The sequence below is a fragment of the Xyrauchen texanus genome, chromosome 3 (assembly GCF_025860055.1).
Source record: "Xyrauchen texanus isolate HMW12.3.18 chromosome 3, RBS_HiC_50CHRs, whole genome shotgun sequence".
Classification (NCBI taxonomy): Eukaryota; Metazoa; Chordata; class Actinopteri; order Cypriniformes; family Catostomidae; genus Xyrauchen; species Xyrauchen texanus.
Genome location: NC_068278.1, coordinates 35492222 through 35512930, shown reverse-complemented (window position 1 = coordinate 35512930; position 20709 = coordinate 35492222). Strand labels below are relative to the sequence as shown.

At 41.8% G+C, this 20709-nt stretch overlaps 1 protein-coding gene across 2 annotated transcripts; it reads right to left on the bottom strand.

The window, feature by feature from the left end:
- Nucleotides 1-641: 641 nt before the first annotated feature.
- Nucleotides 642-20388, bottom strand: LOC127633538 (probable global transcription activator SNF2L2). Of its 2 annotated transcripts, none has more exons than XM_052112722.1 (6): nt 20250-20388; nt 4714-4943; nt 3794-3899; nt 3288-3389; nt 2756-2888; nt 642-2347 (listed from the first exon to the last, which is right to left on the bottom strand). In XM_052112722.1, the coding sequence occupies exons 1-6, from the start codon at nt 20301-20303 to the stop codon at nt 2226-2228; spliced, it is 747 nt and encodes a 248-aa protein (XP_051968682.1). In that variant the 5' UTR covers nt 20304-20388; the 3' UTR covers nt 642-2225. The 2 variants fall into 2 exon arrangements, with proteins under 2 accessions (XP_051968682.1, XP_051968673.1); XM_052112713.1 differs by lacking the exon at nt 20250-20388 and adding an exon at nt 16181-16500.
- Nucleotides 20389-20709: the final 321 nt, after the last annotated feature.

Below are 20709 nucleotides of genomic sequence, written 5' to 3'. Positions count from 1 at the left end.
AGTCTTACCCATCATGCATGGTGTTCCCATTTGAGGACTTTAAGCATTATCATTAACTGTACACTCTCTCTAGAATTTCACTGAAAACCACAGATGAAACAAAGAGTGGTCCTGTATAAGTAACCAATATCTGTACTGGTCTATACTTAAAATATTCTCTGTGGTGGTGTCAGCTTCACTCTTGGCAACAGTTAACACACAGGCACAGAAGTCACTTGAACTGCATTAACTACCAGTGGAGGAGAATACAAAAGGAGCACAAAAAGGTGAGTACCATCTCCCAATCTAAAACTGACTTCATTATTTAAAAGGACCAACTGAATCAGACCACCCAACTCTCCGTACCTGAAGAGAAAGAATCATTTACCTGCAGCCATACACAATATTTATATACTCAGTAGATGGCATTGCATCTTGCCACTTCAATTTTTGTTCCCAAAAAAAAAAAATTCAGTTCAATTGGGCAGTAATTTCCGAGATTATATACTCAGATTAAAGGTGTACTCAATTGTTTTTCCTCTTTAAAAAGTTTAACTCCTAAACACATTAAATGTAATTTTGCAATATATGTATGAAATCATGAGCACTCACATTAAAATGAAGAGTCTAGTCATATCAATAACCTTATAAAAGCTGTTTTATTCTACAGTACATGGAGAGGGTCCGCATGTTAGAATCACATAACCCGCCGAATACTACTCTCTTAATCTCAGTATCCATCCTGTTATTTGACACTTTCACTCACTGATTAAAGCAATCATGGCTGACTGTGACTACTTAATTTCTACAATGGCATCTGAAACAAAACTACTGATTTTAAATGATGTTGCATTCAAACCGCTAGTCAGTGTAAGACCAAAATGACACAAAGTGACGTTACTGAGTGCACCTTTAAAGTTTATACCTTATTTCTCACCATAAATGCAATTAACAGTCGATTGGGACCATTTATTTTTGGACTTTTCTTTTGTTTTATAAGAGAGTAACGAGGGCAGGAAAAATGAAGAGTGTGAAGGGGGAGTGTTTGAAGTGGAAGCTTTAGAAACAGGTCTGCGGAGTGGTAAAGCCTACGGGGGGTAAACTTTTGTAAATACACGGGCCATATAAAGGCAAGTACACTTAAATATGACAGAAAAGTTTTTGTTGCTGGAGTGCAACTGGTCAGGGGTTGCCAGGGGCCTCCAGATGGAAACAAGCCACCTCCTCAGCAACAGTATCTTCACCATTTTAACACCTTATTGCAGCTTTGATGTTGTATACTAGCCATGATTACTAAAAGGAAGGTATTACTTACTTTTTGCCGCATTGCATTGCTTAAACAAAAAAAGTTCACACAGCTTATAAACCCATTTGCATTTATTTGAGAAGATATTATGGGTATTTGTGTCAGATCTACACAGGCAGCCAAATATCCTAATTGGTTTCTAAATATTAATATTTTTCAAGGATATTGATCCATGTTAAACCCTGAAGAGATTATGGATAACATTTTAAGATGATGAATCAACCCCTATTGCCCTTTCACATCATATAAACTTTCAGAATCTGTTCACAAATCCCCTTTTCCATCCATCTTAAACTTAACACAAACTTGACGACATCATGCCATCATGCTCCAATCTCCTCTGTGCAAATACAGTTAATATTTTGTGATGACTAAAGAATGATAAGGAGCTTTAAATACAAAATCATAGCTATTTTAAAGATGTTGACAGTTCATGAAGGAAATGGAAACATACAAAGTTGAGGTGATAAAGTACTCAGTCACATAAACCACTGATAAAAAAAAACTCTCTGAAACCGAGATCTTGCAAATTTAGCACATCGTATCCAATGTTAAAAGGCTGAATGCATCTTTTTTTAAATGATCATACAACATCATAATTTTTCATATCAGCATTTTCCCACCTAAATTTACTTTTCAGGCAGTCTGAACTTATAGACCGTGCTTATTTTGATCATGTTACCAATATATTTCAGGTTTCTGTATTATATGGACTTATTTACATTTTATAAATACATGAAAACAATGCTAATTTCAGAAGCACTGTAGTAACAATGTTATTATTAGAATACAAATGTTTTATAAAGTTATACCAATTAATGGGGGGGGGTCCTTTTCTGAATCCTTGAGCAAAATGGCCACACGATTTTCTTATAATGGCATACAATGTTCAAAATATGAGGCTCGTTTGGTTGTCTAATTCAATAGTCCTCTTGTGTTCTCACATTCTTTGCCATTCTTTGTCTTCATCACTGTTTGTAAACTCCTCCTTTGGACCAGAATCACTAGGACTTCTCTCATTTTGTCCACTTAGCTTGGGATTGGTTGTCTCTGAAATAGGAGCTTATAAAACAAACAACATTTTACATTACACTATACCTTACATCAGTCATTCCCAACCCTGTTCCATTTCTTCCCCCAACACTACACATTTTGGATATCTCCCTAATCAAACACACCTGATTCAACTCATTAGCTCATTAGTAGAGACTCCAAGACCTGAATTGGGGGTGTCAGAAAATTAGATATACAAAATGTGCAGTGTTGGGGCGCCTCGAAGAACAGGCTTGGGAACCACTGCCTTAAATTGATAGGTTAATTTCAGATTATTTGATTGGTTGAGACTGGTTTGACTACATGGTTCTAAAAATTACTATAACAAGTCTTGATCTATTTTTGAAGAATTATTGAAATTTAATTGAAATTATTGAAAAAGGACAAGAATCTTTATCAGCATATACGATGACTCACACTCTAGATGTAAATGATCGCCACCATCTGCCTCACTGCTTCCAACAGCATCATTGTCTTCCTCGCGGAGTTCAACTATCCGCTGTTTTGCACTCTCAAAAACAGACTTCAACACAATGGAGTCCTCAAAGATCTAAGACACAGAAGAGACTGAATTTCAAAAGTAATTATTTTAATGTGACATTATTTTTGTTAGACAGTATTCTGTTTAGTTATTTGCATATATATTAAATCCTTGTGTTGCACAGGCTATACAGTACATTTTGCCTGTACCGGGAGGATAAATCATATTCAAGACAAGTTGTAAATCTAAAGGAAAAATAAAATATTCAAAGAAGTCAGATATAAAGTAGAACATCTGAGTAAACTAAAGGAAATCATTTCAATGTAGGCTGAATGATCATTAATCAAATGAGAAAATTGTATTAGTAGTATTGCAAAGCACTTCAAATTGAACAAAGAATTTGAAATGTATTTAGAAAGCATATTTAAAAGTTGACTTTAAACCCATAAATATGTTTTTGAGGCTCACCTGAGACCCTTCCAGATTAAACGTCTGAGCATTGTGACACATCTGCATGACATCCTTCTCCAGGTCTGCAATGCACCTGTATTTGTGATTACGCACTCTCTCCTACATAAACAAAACTCAGGTTGTATTCAAAGCAATTAATGAAAAAGAGCAGATGACGATAACAGAAGTTTGTTTCCTGCATTTGCCATTTCCATGCAAATAATTTAGAAATCAATGGCATATTCAAATTTTTTAGAAAGCATCTTTAAAAACATCTGCCTTCTCTTCATCACTCTCAAACACAACCAGCAAAAACACACAATTAAAACTGAGAGAAAAATGTGTCTGTTTCCGTTGCTGATAAATATGGTGAAGAGACAGACGAGTAATTAAAAGGAGTAAGAAATTGACATTTTAGTAAAAGACAAATAGGCAGTATTGTGAGAAGACAAATAAACATCGTCATAGCAGATCAAATATGTATTGATATGGTGGAGATAGGAACATTAAATGTTCAAGTTCACCCTAATCCTCCTGAAGTCCACTGGCTTGCGGATGAGCTCATAGTACTCTGGCACCTCTTTCCTTGAAGGCAGCTGGACAAATCCTTTACTGATCTGTCGGCCCAATCTGTAGAATAATGATGTATTTAAAGAAAAAGGTGTGTTACTCTTTGTTCTGTGTAACATTGCTGGTAACCAGATAGTCAGTCAGTGAAGTACAAATACATTAACCTGACCTAAAGAACAGAAGGAAGGCAACAATATGAATTTAAAACATATTTCTTACTACATCAAGTTGATAAAGTTCTTTGTATATCATACTAGGTGCATCCCAAATCGAATACATCTGCACTATTCTATGCCATTTTGTATTGCGAGTAGTGTGTTCACACTGAAGTGTACAACGGGTACCCGGATGATGTATAACTTCAATCGAAAATACAGTGTGTGGAATGTTGCTCAATTCATGCACTCAACAGTCGTGGATTGCTCCACGTAGCGAAAGGGGCGGGATTACCTGACCGCAATCCAGGGCTGACAAAACATTACATTTTTCATTAAATTAATGGTTAATGCGGCAACTTCTATGAAGACAGAACCAAACAAATGTGAACTGAAATTTTACCATCACTACACGCTTTGAGAATATGTACATTATTTGAGATAAGTGTTTGACTGTGTGCTTAGATAATGCACTAAAGCTAGCCGCAACACATTTTAAAACGTCTCAACTGAAAAATGGCTGAGTGCATAGGTGTATAGTGCAAGTGCACAATGCATAGTGTGTTATTTGGGACACAGCTACTGTGTTGGTTGCACTATTACATTATACAATCAACAACAAAATATTAAAGGAATAGTTCATCCAAAAATTAAAATATTTGTAACAACTTAAGGGTGATTAAATAATGACAAAATGTATAATATGTTTAAATACTTACGTGTCCTTATAGTTGATGACCATATCTACGATGGTGTTCATTTGTTTTGTGAGCTTGGGAGGGTTGGGAGGCAGCTTCTCAGCAGGAGGGCGACCCCGTCGCTTTTTGACCTTCTCCACCACCTCCTGACCAGTTTCTGAGCCCTGGTTGCCTTGATGATCGCTTTTTCTTTTCTTCAAGTTGCTTTCCTCCTCCATAACCTCAGACACTCCGTTTTGGATAGCCTGAGACTGGAGAGAAGACATAATTTATGAGGAATATGATATATGTTGAATAATCTGTAATTATGTACAATTTATAAATTAATGAACAATAAGGGACATTGTATAATTACACAATGTACAAGCAATAATGAATAATATTTGGCTTGTCATATAATCTCAACAAGGCAACCCCCAGGATGCTCAATATAAACCAAAACTACATTTATAATACTTATATATCCTTATAACCACTGATATGAGATATAACTCACTAGATTTTAAAAGTAAATTTTTTTATTAAAAAATAATCATGTAGGTTTCTGTCATTTTAATTACAATATAACTTGATATTAACTGATACATAATGAATTTATTGATAAATTGAAAAAAAAAATCATTTTTTTATCTAAATAAACAGCTTTTATCCAAGAAATCCTGTTGTAACCCATACTTTTTATAAAGCATTTTGATACACCAAGACACCATGAGTCTATATGTTGAAGACATGATGTCATACGGACACAACGTTGCATGTTCTCGCTATGCAAGTACCTACATTTAAAAAAAGACAAAGGCTACATTTCTTCAGTGTTATCCTCATTGTGTTCATTCTCTTTGATTATAATTGATGTGTACTACTATGAACATTTCTTTCTTTTGTAATCCCTTTATAAACTAGCCAGCTAACAAACAATATGTTTTGCCAACACAGTGGCACATATTTAAATGCTGCATTGAAAAATCTTATAGTTAATTATACAACAGTTAGTTCCATTCCTTGAATCTGATTGGATGAGAGGCGTTCCAAGTGTACTGATAGTCAAGTCATTTTTATAGCACTTTTCACAACACACATCGTTTCAAAGCAGCTTCACAGAATATTATGCTATAAAAGAAAATGAAGCTGTAATAACTGTAATGTCTTAGAGTCATCATTGTTCAGTTTGATAAGAACATGATTGTAAATTGTGCCTTAAATTGTGCCTTGTATTTAGACCCCCAATGAAACACAAAACACCATAAGATGTTGGTTAATGGAGAGAAATCACATTGGGGGAAACCAGGCTCACTGTGGGGGCCAGTTCCCCTCTAGCTAACAGCATGAATACAATGCCAATATTAGCTATTTATGTGTAGTACGAGTCATGGTTTAAAATGAGTAAACTAAGTAAATGTTAGGGGCCAATGTTTAAACAAAAAGATTTTGTATGAACTGTAAGATTAATGACTAAAATCTTGAAGTCCATCCTGAATTAACTGCGGAAGTGCACACAGATGCATTGTTCTTTGTTATTTGGCCGATGAAGGCTTTAGTTGGCAGGTGCATTGCAGTTCAACTGGCAGCTTGTGGCAGTTCATTTCTTTGAAGTCCATTCAAAGTCTAAGGTTCAGGCAGTGGACAGTGAAGTATCCAATGTCTTACGGTTGGAGCTGGTATAAGTCAGTTCTCTGTGAAGTGCATTATAGCAGACTGAAGCTCAAACCATAAGCACAGAGATGCTTTACTGTTTGTATCACTTCACTTATGTTGGTGGCATTCTAAATGAACGTTTAAGAGCAGTGCAGATGTGTAAGAGCAGATAGATGTGAATTTTCATTCATTCCTGTGACATAAAAGATGAGGCAGCAGGTGGTGACAAAAGACCGTCTTTTTGTGTGCTATGAGCAAGTTGAGCTGACATTGACAAACTGTGCGTCGTGGTCAGTCAGTGCACAAATTTATTTGATGTCACTCACTCAATGATCGCTTGGATTACTACTACACTTTAGCTGAGAAATAGAGTTCAATCATGCCAACTCTCTGAAAGGTTTAGCATGTGAATTTGGGTATGACATATTGATAGGATATTGGACTTGGCAGACTAGATCTGCTATGCTTCTGCTGCTGCAGAACAACTATGGAGGCTTGCTAAAAAACAATTACTGAGCTACAATGTGGACATGCTGCTGCACAAATAGACATAAACAATCCCACAACAAAGCAGGGAAGCTCCACAAATGCAAAACACAAAACACAACACCCCCCCCCCAAAATAAGCAGATCTGTCACCAATACATATGTTCTGCTGCTGCTCAGAAGAGCCATGTGCACAGAGTGTATGCTAGCTAGGTGTGCCTGGGTCACAAGCTACATGGTGTAATGCTAATGATAATTTCCAATGTGTGCCTCAACCTGCTCAGCCGAATAGCTTAAATGCTAGTGAACTAACTCATAATGTGTACTTGAGCTAGGAAAACCCAAAGATTATTAAACTATTGACTTAAACTAGCTATGTGTGGATTTATTTAATATAATGACCTAACATAACGATGTGGCTAAGTCTTACATTTTTAAGATGCGATTCTATGTGCCATGGCCAAAGCAGACCTTACTGTACAAGCTGATAGAAGGAACCCCAAGCAAACCATCTGAGCAAATTGCATTTTCAGAGAAAAAAAAAAAAACTTTCACAGCACGCTGCATAGAACGACTCGGTTACTAGCGTAACCTCGGTTCCCTGAGAGGAGGGAACGAGTATTGCGTAAGTAGCTTACGCTATGGGAAAACTCTGTTTCTCGAGAAATATTGAAGTCTTTATGTAAAACGCATTGCAGCTGCACAGCAGACAGCGATGAGCGAGGCAGCTCGGTCATTGGCTGTGCCGCTGCAACTGCTCGAACTAATGACGGGGCGACTCTGAACGTGCGACCAATGGGCGCGCGCCTCGCGTTTGCGCTCTCAGAGTCTGCCGAAATTAGCATAGGCAGGCTATATAATGGGCACCCCTTCATGCGAGTTCCTTTAGGTTCAATCGACTGAAGCGAACTGACCAAGCACAAGCAAGGCAGCTTACGCAATACTCGTTCCCTCCTCTCAGGGAACCGAGGTTACGCTAGTAACCGAGTCGTTCCCTATAGAGAGGTCTCTCCTATTGCGTAAGTAGCTTACGCTATGGGAACACCATGTAAAACGCCGTGCGTGCTGACTTCGCTCTATAAAACCAGAGGCAGGTGCCTGAGCTTTAAAGCAAAGTGATTATTCCCGAGCCGACCAACGGCGAGCTATATACTGGGATATTACAGAGCGTCCTTGCCCAAGGCGGGCTCTTTGTACAAACACAAGCACACATCTTATGTACTGAGCTTTTTATGTACTGGTACGCATAATAAATCCTCTAAGTCGGTCAGAGACGGACCTTATAAGGGAGGAGGTGATGCCCAGCATACACACACTCTATTCCATTCTATAGTCAGGCTGATAGAATGTTGGAATGCAATGAGGGGACCTGTAGGTTATAAAACCTGATAAATGTCGAAGGTGAGGCCCAGCCTGCCGCCGCACAAATATCTTCAATGGGTATCCCACTCGACCATGCCCACGAGGAGGCCATGCTCCTTGTAGAGTGAGCGCTGATGCCTAAGGGGCATTGAAGGCCCTTGGCTTCATAAGCCAGCGCTATAGCATCCACTATCCAGCGGCGATATTCTTTGCTTTGAGACAGCGAGACCCTTAGTTCGGCCGCCAAAGCATACGAATAATTGTTCCGTCTGTCTGAACAGGGCAGAACGTTCCAAATATACTCTGAGCGCCCTGACCAGGCAGAAATTTGTGTCGCCTTCGTCTGCTGGGGACGATAGCGCTGCCAGAGATATCACCTGTGTTCTGAAGGGTGTAGAGAGCACTTTAGGAATATACCCATGCTTTGGCCTAAGGACAACTCTGCAGTCGTTAGGTCCAAATTCCAGGCAAGCAGAGCTTGATGACAGCTCGTGCAGGTCGCCCACTCTTTTAACTGAAGCGAGCGCCAGCAAGAGCGCGGTTTTGAGGGAGAGCTGCTTAAGGTGCACGGTTCGGAGAGGTTTGAACGGGGCACCCTTGAGTGCGTCCAGGACCGTGGCCAGGTCCCAGATCGGCACCGAAGGTGGGCGAGGAGGGTTCATCCTCCTAGAGCCTCTTAGGAAACAAACGATCAGATCGTTTTTCCCTAATGAATGTCCTTTATCAGGATTGTGTGACGCCGCTATGGCAGCCACATAGACTTTGAGCGTGGAGGGTGTGCGGCCCGCCTCCAGCAGCTCCTGCAAAAGGCGAGTACACTTGGTATCTCGCGACGCTTTGGGGTTCAAACTCTTGGTATCACACCAGTCACTGAACACTTTCCACTTTCGGGCATACAAGCACCTCGTAGAGGGCTCGCGCCTCAGTAATGGTTCTCAAAACTCCACTGGGGAGGTTCTCGGGAACCCGTTGAGGGGCCATGCATGGAGGACCCACAGATCGGGCGGGGATGAAGAATCATCCCGCTGGCCTGTCCGAGGAGGTCTTGCCTCAGCGGAATCGGCCATGGGGCAGATTGCATCATCTGTATCAGTTCTGGAAACCACGTCTGGTTTTTCCAGAGTGGGGCTACCAGGAGCACTGCACATTTCACCTCCCTGATCCGACTGATGACCTGAGGTAGCATCGCGATCGGGGAAAAGCATACAAGGGCGTGCTCGGCCAAACTTGGGCGAGCGTCCGTGCTTTTGAGAAGAAGAGAGGGCAGTGCTGGCGTTTTCCTTGGAGGCGAAGAGGTCGACCTCTGCCTCGCCAAAGGTTTGCCATAACCACTGAACCGTCAGAGGGTGGAGAGACCATTCTCCTGGGAGAACCTTGTCTCTGGATAGCATGTCCGCTCCTTGGTTCAGGACACCTGGCACGTGCGCTGCCCTTAGCGAGCGCAGGTGGTGTTGTGACCATAGGATGAGCTCCCTGGCCATAGAGTGCAGGGAGCTGGACCTGAGTCCACCTTGCCGATTTATATACGAAACTACCGTCATGTTGTCCGTTCGGACCAGGACGTGTTCGTTTTTTAGGTACGGAAGCAGGGCTCTGAGAGGGCGATCGGCGACCGCTTTCATTTCCAGACAGTTTATGTGTAGGCGCTTTTCCGGGTTTGACCAAAACCCGGAGACAGGCCTGCCCTCGTAAAGGGCCCCCCATCCTATTTTGGAGGCATCTGTCATGATCATTTTTCTCCGCGTACTCACACCCAGACTCACGCCGGTTTGATACCAGTTGATGGCTTTCCAGGGCGTCAGGGCTTTTATACAGCCGTGATTCGCTCTGATCAAAAAGTGGCCCGAGCGCCACGCGTGAGTGGGGACATGGCTCTTGAGCCAGCGCTGGAGAGGACGCATGTGCAACAATCCTAGCTGGAGTACAGCTGATGCCGAGGCCATGAGACCGAGCATTCTTTGAAATCGCTTGACGGGGGCGTGCTCGCCCGTTCTGAACGATGTTGCAAGGCGTCGAATAGAGAGCGCGCGCTCTGATGAGAGGCACGCTGTCATCTGCACTGAGTCTAGCACTATTCCCAGAAAAGAGATATTCTGGCTGGGGTATAGCACGCTCTTTGCAAAATTGATTCTCAGACCCAGGCATTCTAGATGGCTGATAATCCAAGATCTGTGCGTCATTAACTGGTCCTCTGATTGTGCTATGATTAGCCAATCATCGAGGTAATTCAGTATTCGCACTCCCCGCTGTCTCAGGGGGGAAAGTGCTGCGTCCATACATTTCGTGAATGTACGGGGGGCCAATGATAGGCTGAATGGTAGTACTGTGTACTGGTATGACTGTCCCTCGAGCTGAATCTCAGAAAGGGCCTGTGATGAGGCGCTATCGGAATGTGAAAGTAAGCGTCTTTCAAATCCACTGATAGAAACCATTCCCCGGGGCGAACTTGCGCGAGGATATGTTTGGTTGTTAACAATCTGAACGAGCGAATCATTAAAGCTTTGTTCAGATGTCTGAGATCCAGGATGGGGCGAAGGCCACAGTCCTTTTTCGGGACGAGAATATAGCGGCTGTAAAAACCTGCCTCGCTCAAAGAGGGAGGAACAGTTTCTATAGCGCCCTTCTCTATCAGTTTGAGCACCTCGGTGCGTAGAACATGTGACACATCTTTTCTCACTTTCGTCTCGACCACCGCTGAAAAGTGGGGTGGTCTGCGAGCAAACTGAAGTGAGTATCCGTGTTTTATTATGTTCAAAACCCATTTCGGCATGTCGGGGATTTTTTCGCGGCTTCTGCTCGCACAGATATGGGCTGAATGCTGGCTGGGGGCATGTCGCAGTGACGTATGGGCCCCACCGGCAAATCGCTTTGTGCTAACACAGAGTCTACGGCTCTCAGAGGCGCAGGTGCGCGCTGAGCAGCCGTATTGAGTGCCGAGTGCAGGGGTGCGTGTGAGAGTACAGGCACGTGCGCTATCTCCGAGATGCTCACAGCATGAGTCGGAGAGATGTTTGAAACTGTATGAACAGTGTTTTGGGGTGGGGGTGCATACATCATAATAGGCACGTGCGCCACATTCATAAAGCTTTCCGCATTTAGCGGGGAGTTTCTTTGCTCGCGCATTGCATCTGTGATGCTTGCGGCATGAAATAGAGAGCTGTTTGAAACTGTATGGGTAGCTGTGTGTAGGGATGCGTGCAGTACAGCAGGCACGCGCGCTACACTTACAGTATTTCCCGTTTTTACTGGGGAAGTGTTTATAACTGTGGGAACAGTGCTTGTGTGTAGTGGTGCATACATGACAATAGGCACACGATCTACATTTTTGGGACATCCAGCCTGAACTGGGGAGGTATTTGGCACTGTTTGGACAGTATTGATATGTGGGAATGCGCACTTTAGTGTGGACACGTGAACCCTTAGTGACACAGGCAGAAAATGACTCTTTTCGTGATTTCTGTGTGTAGCCGTAAAAACGGCGTTTGATTGCAGGTGAGCGAGTTTTATGACTGGCCCATTGACTGCTGTATAGACATTTCCAGCCGCCTGTAATGGGACTGGGTAATGTTTTAGATGTTTGAGAGAGAGCGGTCCGGCTTTTGTGAGACACGTACTCTCTCTTTTTCTTCCTGTTGCTAGGAAGACTTACGAGGCTCCGTGTTCAGAGTGATTCTGGGCCGAGGACCTCATTGCTCATGCGGCTTTCTTCGGCCAGCGGAACGCGAGCGGCGTCGAGCGTCCTTTTCAGGTCTGCTCTTCGGCTGGGAGACGGGCGGCTCTGCCCTGGCTCGCTGCTGCTGCTGGGGCGGTTTCTGAGACGAGCTGGAGCGCTTGGGCAGGAAGTGATGCATAGCTTGCGAATCCTTCCGAGCCTCAGTGAAGCGCTCAGTGAATTCTCTCACCGCCGGTCCGAACAGGCCGCTTGGAGTGACAGGCGCATCAAGAAATGGTACTTATCCGCGTCCTTCATCTCCGTTAGCGTTAGCCACAGATGGCGCTCAAGGACGGTCAAATTAGCCATGGCCCGGCCAATGGATTGGGCGGTGGCCTTTGTGGCTCGCAGGGCTACGTCCGTAGCGCTGCGCAGGTCCTTGAAAGCCTCGGGTTCAGGTCCAGACTCGTCCATGGTGCGGAGGAGTTTGGCCTGAAAAACTTGTAGGACCGCCATCGAATGCAGCGCTGACGCAGCTTGGCCGGCGGCGGCGTATGCGCGACCGGTGAGAGCTGAGGTGGTTCTGCAGGGCTTCGAGGGGTGAGAAGCTCTGGCCTTCCATCCAGCGGTGGAGGGTGGGCATAGATGGTTGGCCACGGTCTCCTCGAGTGGCGGAGTTGCCTCGTAGCCTCTTTCTCTCGCGACATCCACTGAGGAGAGCAAGGAAGAAAAAGAAGGCTTTAGGCGAGCAGAGTGCGGGGCTTTCCACGACTTTGTGAGCTCGTCGTGGACCTCAGGGAAGAAAGGAGAGAGTCTCTGTCGGGGGGCCTGCCGGCGCCCCTGCAGGAACCACTCGTCCAGCCGGCTGCGGGCGGGTCCTTCCGGGGAAGACCAGTCGAGCCCGAGGTCTTCCACGGATTTTGACAGGATACGGACGATTTCCGAGTCCATGCTGGTGCCCGCGCTCGTGTCTGCTGATGTCGATGGCGCGGGGTCGAACGAGCCCGGCCAGTCGTTGGATGCAGCGTCAAGAGAGAGGCTGTCATCCTTTCCATCGTCGTCCCCTGATGTGCCGAATGAGACGAGACCCACCGCCTTGTTGGAGGGGTGCAGGTCCGCTCTCGTGAAATGGACTGGCGGCGGGAGATTTCTGGTAGCAGTGATGCACGCGGGACTGGGCCGGCGTGGCGTCACCGAAGTCAGCGTGCTCTGGCAGCCTCTGTGAGCGGCGCTTTTCTTGCGCAGCTCGAACGGAGGTGGCAGCACGGTGGAAGCCAGCTCGTTTGCGGTGAAACAGCAAAGCGAGCGCCATCCGGCGAGGCCCAAGGAGTCGCGATTCGGGCATCCGCCCTGAATGAGTGCAGCTTCTGCGTGGTCCAGACCCAGGCAGCGAGTGCAGATGATATGCCGATCTCCGTCGTGAAGAGGGCCTCTGCACGAGGCGCAGGCTGAAGGCATTTGAAACAACGCCTTGGAAAATTACTCTTTTACTTTTAAAAGCGTCGCGGGGGCGAGCGCTTGCAGTAAAGGATATGCGATGCGTGCCGGATGGCGTAGCAGAAGGCGTCTGAAGGCGCCGGCGTCCTCTTAGCAGTCCCGCTGTAAGCTTGTCAACGGCAGCGAAAGACTCCAACAATCCGGAGGATCCAGCGAAGAGAAGGTCTTCGCTGAAGGAGATTAAATCTAAAGGAACTCGCATGACGGGGTGCCCATTATATAGCCTGCCTATGCTAATTTCGGCAGGCTCTGAGCGCGCGAACGCGAGGCCGCGTTCAGAGTCGCCCCGTCATTGGTTCGAGCAGTTGCCGGGGCACAGCCAATGACCGAGCTGCCTCGCTCATCACTGTCTGCTGTGCAGCTGCAATGCGTTTTACATAAAGACTTCAATATTTCTCGAGAAACTGAGTTTTCCCATAGCGTAAGCTACTTACGCAATAGGAGAGACCTCTCGATAGGGAAACCAGCTTAACTGCAAAATTGAGCCATTTAAATAAAACACAGTGAGAGAGACCCAAGATGATTGGCTACCCGATAACAAGTCAGAGAACCAATCAGCTTACAGCAAGCGAGCCGATTGGCTTAACATGTCACATGTGAGTGAGCCCATTTGCTAACAGATAACATCACAATCGTGCTGTATTGTCCATCTATTAGCACGACTGTGATTACCTCCAGCACTCGGCCTGGAAACACAGCCGTGCTAATAGCTGAACAGACACCACTCTTGCTTGTGTGATATTGCTTTAGTATTTCATTAGGATTGGGACTAAGGTAAAAATATTTTATGGCATTATAAATGAGGATATTATCATGTTAACATTTTAAAAAGCAACAACAACAATATATATATATATATACATATATATATAAAGAGCCAGGTAACATAAATTTTTAGTTGATGATTATGGTGTTCCTGAGTCACGTGGAATGATTAATTACCATCATGAAAGTGTTTTGAGTTACTTAGTTTTGCTTAATTTTTCTACTTAAGTGCCTTTAACAAACTTCACCCTACCATAGATTGAAAACAAAAATCCTCTCCAACTAGCTGAAGATATTCAGGTGATTTCATGAACTAGAGTACATGAATATGATGCAAATTTGTGGGATTTTTTAGGATGTTTCAAAATCAGATTATTTTATCACCGTAAGAATGCATGATTTTGTATTTTAAATAAGAATAAAATCAAAACCATCGAAAGATAGTCAGAGTTTAACTACAAAGCATGATGAACCCTCTGGACTTTCAAATTCACACAGATCATCACCAGGAATCAAAGTCTTAGTTTGGCTACAGTTCACACCGGGCAAGCTTCCTTCAATCATCAATGAGCGGCTGTTACATCTATTTAATATTTATTTAACTCAAAACACAAAAAAAACAACAACATTTGTTTAACCTATTTTAAGGATTTACACGTTTTAATTTCACAACAAAATTCCAATCAATTTAATTGTGTAATTTTGAACAAAATTAAATGAATGCTTAAAATATTTAGCGTTTTATTTAATTTTATGTAATTTTGTTAAAGATTACTTAATTGAATTTGATGGAATTTTGTTCTAAAATTTAAATGTGTAAACCTTAAAATTATTTATGGAGTGTAAAGCAGTACTTTACGATATGCATGCAAGGCTGCAAGAGAGGCAAGTGATGTTGGTTCATGGATATTTATTCCCAATGGGAATTAAATGATTGACATTTACGGCGATGCCCATCTCCTGCCAGCGCACCAGACATAACAGAACTGTGACGTAAGAATGCACTGAACATGTCCCAGTAAAAACAATGACACATGACGCCGACACTTATCAGCACACACAAGTCTCTCTCCATGAATTATGTGTGCAGGAGAATAAGCACATGAGGAATTTACAGAGGAAAGCCAGCAAGTGTACGTATGTGTGTGTGAGGGGGGGTCAGCTGCCGAGTCTGTGTTTTACACAAAGGCAATTAAAGTGCAGGGATATTCTTGCCGCAGCCACTGCTGGCAGAGAGAGAGAGAGAGAGAGAGAGAGAGAGAGAGAGAGCGAGATGAAAATATGAATTCTGAGTATGCTGCTATGCAGGCAGCGCCAGCTATTGATGTCTTAATCAAACACACACACAGAAAGAACACTCTCGCATACTCATATGCACAAAGACTAAGACACAAATCAGACAAAATAAGACACAATTTACTGACATGAGAGAACATTCTTAATACACATATAAATGCATGTCCTACATACATGGCCATAAGAGAAATATGAAAGAGCAGGCACACAGAGAAACACATGGAAACCATTTATTCACATGTACCCCAGGGGACCATGTAGAAAGGAGGAGGCCTAATAATCAACCGCATAATAATGGAATGCACAAACACATATACATACACTTGCATGCACAGAGCAATTGAAGCAGAAAAGCAGCAGACAAAAATATACAGTATGTTGTGCCCAAAGCAAAAAGCGGATTTAGAAATGTTTAATGTTGGTGCAGTTCTCCCAACACAAAAAACAGTCACATAACAGACCCTGGTTACAATACACAAGTCTGCACAGTCTGTGTTCAGTGAACTATTCCTGTAACCTTAAGGAAAAAAGGTGCCAGCATCCACATGTCTGATTTGTCTGGGCAATGTTTCTCCTCAACAGATACAACTCACACCTACGCACACGCGCGCGCACACACACAAACACTCTTAACAAACACTCCCTCTTTCTCTCTCTCGCTCTCCGTCTGTGTGACCGTGTGCTGAAGCCTGGTGTAATTGCGTGGTCTATGCGCAGGAGAGAGAGCAAGTGAGGAGAGAGAGAGAGAGAGAGAGAGAGAGAGAGAGAGAGAGAGAGAGGAAGAGGGCGACTTACCTGACTGTGGTCTCCAGGCTGGCTCCAGTCTGGAGGGGAGAGAATTAGCAAACCAGCATTGCAGCGAGCAGCCAGTCTCTTCATCAGCTGATCACTCAAAACGCACAGCCCGAAAGGGGGGCGAATAGCGCCCAGCTTTTCAAACACAAATCAACTGGCGTTAGGATGTTGAGAGAGAGAGCACGAGAGAAAGAGAGGGAGTGAGAAAGGAATAACTGTGAGACAGCTTTCTGCTAGATTGTCCCCGTGGAAAGGCCTGCAGCTCGCTTTTCTCTCTCTCTCCCCCCGTCTCTCTCACACTGCATGTTTTAATATCGACTGTCGCAATGTGGTTTCTTTTCCTTTTTTCCTTTTCCGCTCTCTCCCTCTCTTTTATGCTCTCCTTCAGTCGTTTTAAACGCCCCTCTATTAAAGAACTGGGCTACATTTTTGTGCCTATACTGATGGTTTTTTCAAGCTTTCCTGACATCTTGAGAGGATTCCAGGGTAGTTAATGGTGTTGCACACAATCGCAAAATGCACACACACACACACACACACACACATATATTGGGTAATGGCATGTTTGGATCTGCGTCTGGGAGCTTTTACAATATGAAAGAGCACGGAGATGCTAGTGAAATCATTACAGCCTCTAAATATAACCAAATAACCACAATATAATGGGCCCTCTGTGCTTTCCATTGAGAATGAGATTAATAACAAAGCAGTTTCACATGTAGCTGCAGACATGGCATATGCTTAATTGACCTTTGCCATAGTTTTGTACAGGCTCAGAGGTGTTCTAATATTGTAATTACTATTCTTGGTCAAATACCGTCAGTTGATGAAATTCTGTGGCAAAATCGTTAATGGTGTGAAAATGTTCTGCAATGAGATGTTTATGCAAACAACACCTATCAATGATGATAGATTCCAATTTGCTTAAGTCTATTTATCACTAAGCCTAAGAAATAATAAGCAGTAGACAATTAAATAAGATAAAATAGATCTTGAGATAAAGCTGAAAAATATGTTGCAGGGTCACATGCAAAGACAAGGTGTTTCGACTATTCCTGTTAGTTACATTTCAGCACAAAAAACACTAATGTGTGAATAAAGAAAATTTAAAAAACACATAGAAAGAGGTTGTTGATATGGTATGTAAGTAAAAGTCTTCACTCTATATGATGTCACAAGGTTTTCAAAATTCTTATCGGTAATCCCTTTGATCAATCTCCAAAGAACTCTATTCGCATAAAGTTATAGAACTTTATTTGCAAGAATGTTACTGAAAACGGGAACAAAGTCCCTTTCAAATGTTTCAATGTGGACTGAAAATGTTATTTTTAAATGTTGGTAACCAGTTAATTTCTTTCTGATCATTTTTTTCATGATACCAAAGTATCAATGGTTTATTTTCAAAAAATGAAGCATGTGCATTTATTCTGAAGGAAACTACAAATATTTATTTGCCTTAATTCACATTGTGGATGTAGCCTTCTGTGACATGCTGAAGACATTTTAGACAAGTATATAATAATTGTACAAATCTGTATCAATAAAAAAAATATCAATTATAGTAATAATTATTAAATAATTATTACATGTTTAAAATAAAATTATTTGACCCACAAGATGACGTTTATTCCAAAAATGCCCAAGCAGTGTGTACATGCATGCAGGAGAGAGAGATTTGGGTTATTAAATGATTTTTAGATGGCCAGATGTATTGTATTTTTTATTATTTGAACTATTTTGGGGATATATTTAATATTAATGATACATTTGTTTAAAGGAAGTTATTTTATATAGGCTACTGTATACTTTGCTTGTTATGGTATGCTGATAATTCCCCCAGATGGGGGATTTCTTTTTTTTTAATAGCTTATTGTCACTTATTTTGATTGAGGCAAGTCTCTTATTTTGAGCATGTTTTCTTAGACCAGGACCCTTTTTTTCTTGAGAGTTCTGGTAACACTGCTACTGGTACTTCACCCACCCTTAGCACAGAGTACTGTTATTTATAAAAAAAATACATGTTTTAAAGTTATTAACCCTTCTTTAATTTCGTTCAAAACAGTTACCATTTAGGAACGAGGCATCGGAATGCTGGAACCGAAAAGAAAAAAGACAATTTCTGCTCAGAACAAACCTAAATGAGAAAAAAATATATATCTGTTTTTAGTCCCTGGTTTTAAGGTGCAACATTTCAATGTGTATTTGCCATGGCAACAGCTTCTTTACAAAAACCCTTTGTTACATTGATCAAAATATTCACCTTCTGTCTCTGAAAAGGTTCTGAAAAGTAGCACATATTGTTTGGCCATAGAAACACAGATTATTATAGTATGTGTTTGCTGAGCTAGGGTTACATGTTGTAATTTTACATTTCATATGCATGTTGTGCTATCAGGTTGACATGGGCGTTTTTGTAAAACATCTCAGGCAGTTACTATGGCAACACCACGTTTTACTGGCTTTAGACCGCACTGAGCTGTAATGCTATAGCATTCCATCACAAAACACAGCCACACAGTTTGCCATTAAGACACATTGAACATTCTCAGACACAGTGAATCATTGAACTACATAAATATGAGCTAAAATCCAAAATACATGCTACACTGAACTAAAATAAGCACAGAGGCAAAAAAGTTTAAAGATGTAATTACATGCATATCTATATTTAGACCGAAACCTATAAAGACAGCATGTACAACACTACACAAACCTATTATCACCGAAATGGATGCACTTTCTTCTTGCCACAAGATATTGTTTGTGTAATAACATGTTGCATATTTCGTGCTGTCTTTCATATTATCATTTATTTTCCCTTTCAATACGACTGAACTGATGCTATTAGATAGCAAGTGCTGAATGTCATATACCGTCCTTTACATATTCAGTTACATTTAATGTTCTCTGTGGTGAATATATGATATTCCCTGCGGTTTGACTACAACTATTTTCAAAAAAAAAAAAAACTCACGTAGCCTATTCATAACCCATATGTTTGAATATTCCAGGTTCAATACAAGTTAAGCTCAATAGACAGCATTTGTGGCATAATACTGATTACCACAAAAAAACTTTTGACTCGTCCCTCCTTTTCTTTAAAAAAGCAAAAATCGGGGTTCCAGTGAGGCATTTAGGCTACAATGGAAGCGAATGAGGCCAATCCGTAAACATAAAAAAAACCTCACTATTTCAAAAGTATATCCACAAGACAAACAATACACGTGTTAACATGATTTTAGTGTGATAAAATTGCTTACTAACATTTTCTTTGAAAAGTTACAGTACATCCACTGATGTCCATGACGATGTAATGTCAACAAACCCTAAAGCGACAGTAACTTTACAGCTCAAGTAATACATGAGTTTTAACAGAAGATTTAATGTAAGTCCTTTTATAAAATTATAAGCTTCACATTTCTGCCTTTTAACCCTCCAAAGATGGGCCCTATTCACTTCCACTGTAATGCCTCACTGTAACCTTGATTGGAGGGACAAGTCAAAATTATTTTTTGTGGTAGGCTAATCAGTATATTATGCCACAGATGCTGTCGATGGAGCTTAAGTTGTATTGAACTCTGAATATTCCTTTAAATATTGATATATGAAATATTAAAGGTGCATTTAGTAATTTTTTCCTCATTAAAAAGTTTAACTCCTTAAGACATGAATTGTAATTTTGGAATATATGTAGGAAATCATGAGCACTCACATTAAAATGAAGACTCCAGTCATATCAGTAACTTTATAAAAGCTGTTTTATTCTACATGATGGAGGGGTCCACAAATGTGGGCCATTTTAAAATCACAGGACCAGCCAGATACTGCTCGCTTAATCTCAGTAACCATCCTATTATTTGACACTTTCACTCATTGATTAAAGTAATCATGGCTAATTGTGAATGCTACATTTCTACAATGGCATCAGAGCCTGAAAACAATTGATTTTAAAGTGTGCTGCATCCAAGCCGCTAGGTGTCAGTGTAAGTCCAAGATGACACAAAGACAAAAATTACTGAGAGCACCTTTCAAGAAGTTTGTAGCTGAATGTAATTGTTTGCAACAGTACCTGTATCACTTCACTAGCATGCATACCAAGTCCAACTGCAGTAAACCTCTGCATAAGCGAATGAAGAGTCACAGATTCATGAGTTGTAGTGCTGTCTGTCTGTACTCCGTCTCAGTGAACATACACAGCCTCCTCCCGTCTGCTGATAATCGGCACTTCAGCGTTTCACCTACAGATGGCAGCAAAGCTAAATGAGTTCCATGGAACTACTGAACATTACAGGCTAAGTAATGAAATACAAAGTAAACACAAGGTGGTGATGGGAGCACAATTTTATTTGATGTGATATATATGTTACATAAATTTATTTGAACATGACAGTCATTTGAACATTTCATTCACTAAAACACCAAGTTAAATACTATATTATGGGTGCCGTGTTATACTTTAAATAATACAAGAAATTAAAATAAAAACACAAATATTATATAATATCCTAAAATTCATTTAATTTAAAAGA

Bases quoted from the DNA above. Each gene is read 5' to 3' on its own strand.
- LOC127633538 (XM_052112713.1), bottom strand. From the start codon at position 16,264: ATGAAGAGACTGGCTGCTCGCTGCAATGCTGGTTTGCTAATTCTCTCC. The intron at 3,390-3,793 runs GTGAACTTGAAC...TTGTTTATGTAG, and splicing joins TGGACTTCAGGAGGATTAGG to GAGAGAGTGCGTAATCACAA. The intron at 2,348-2,755 runs GTGAGTCATCGT...TTGTTTTATAAG, and splicing joins CGATCATTTACATCTAGAGT to CTCCTATTTCAGAGACAACC.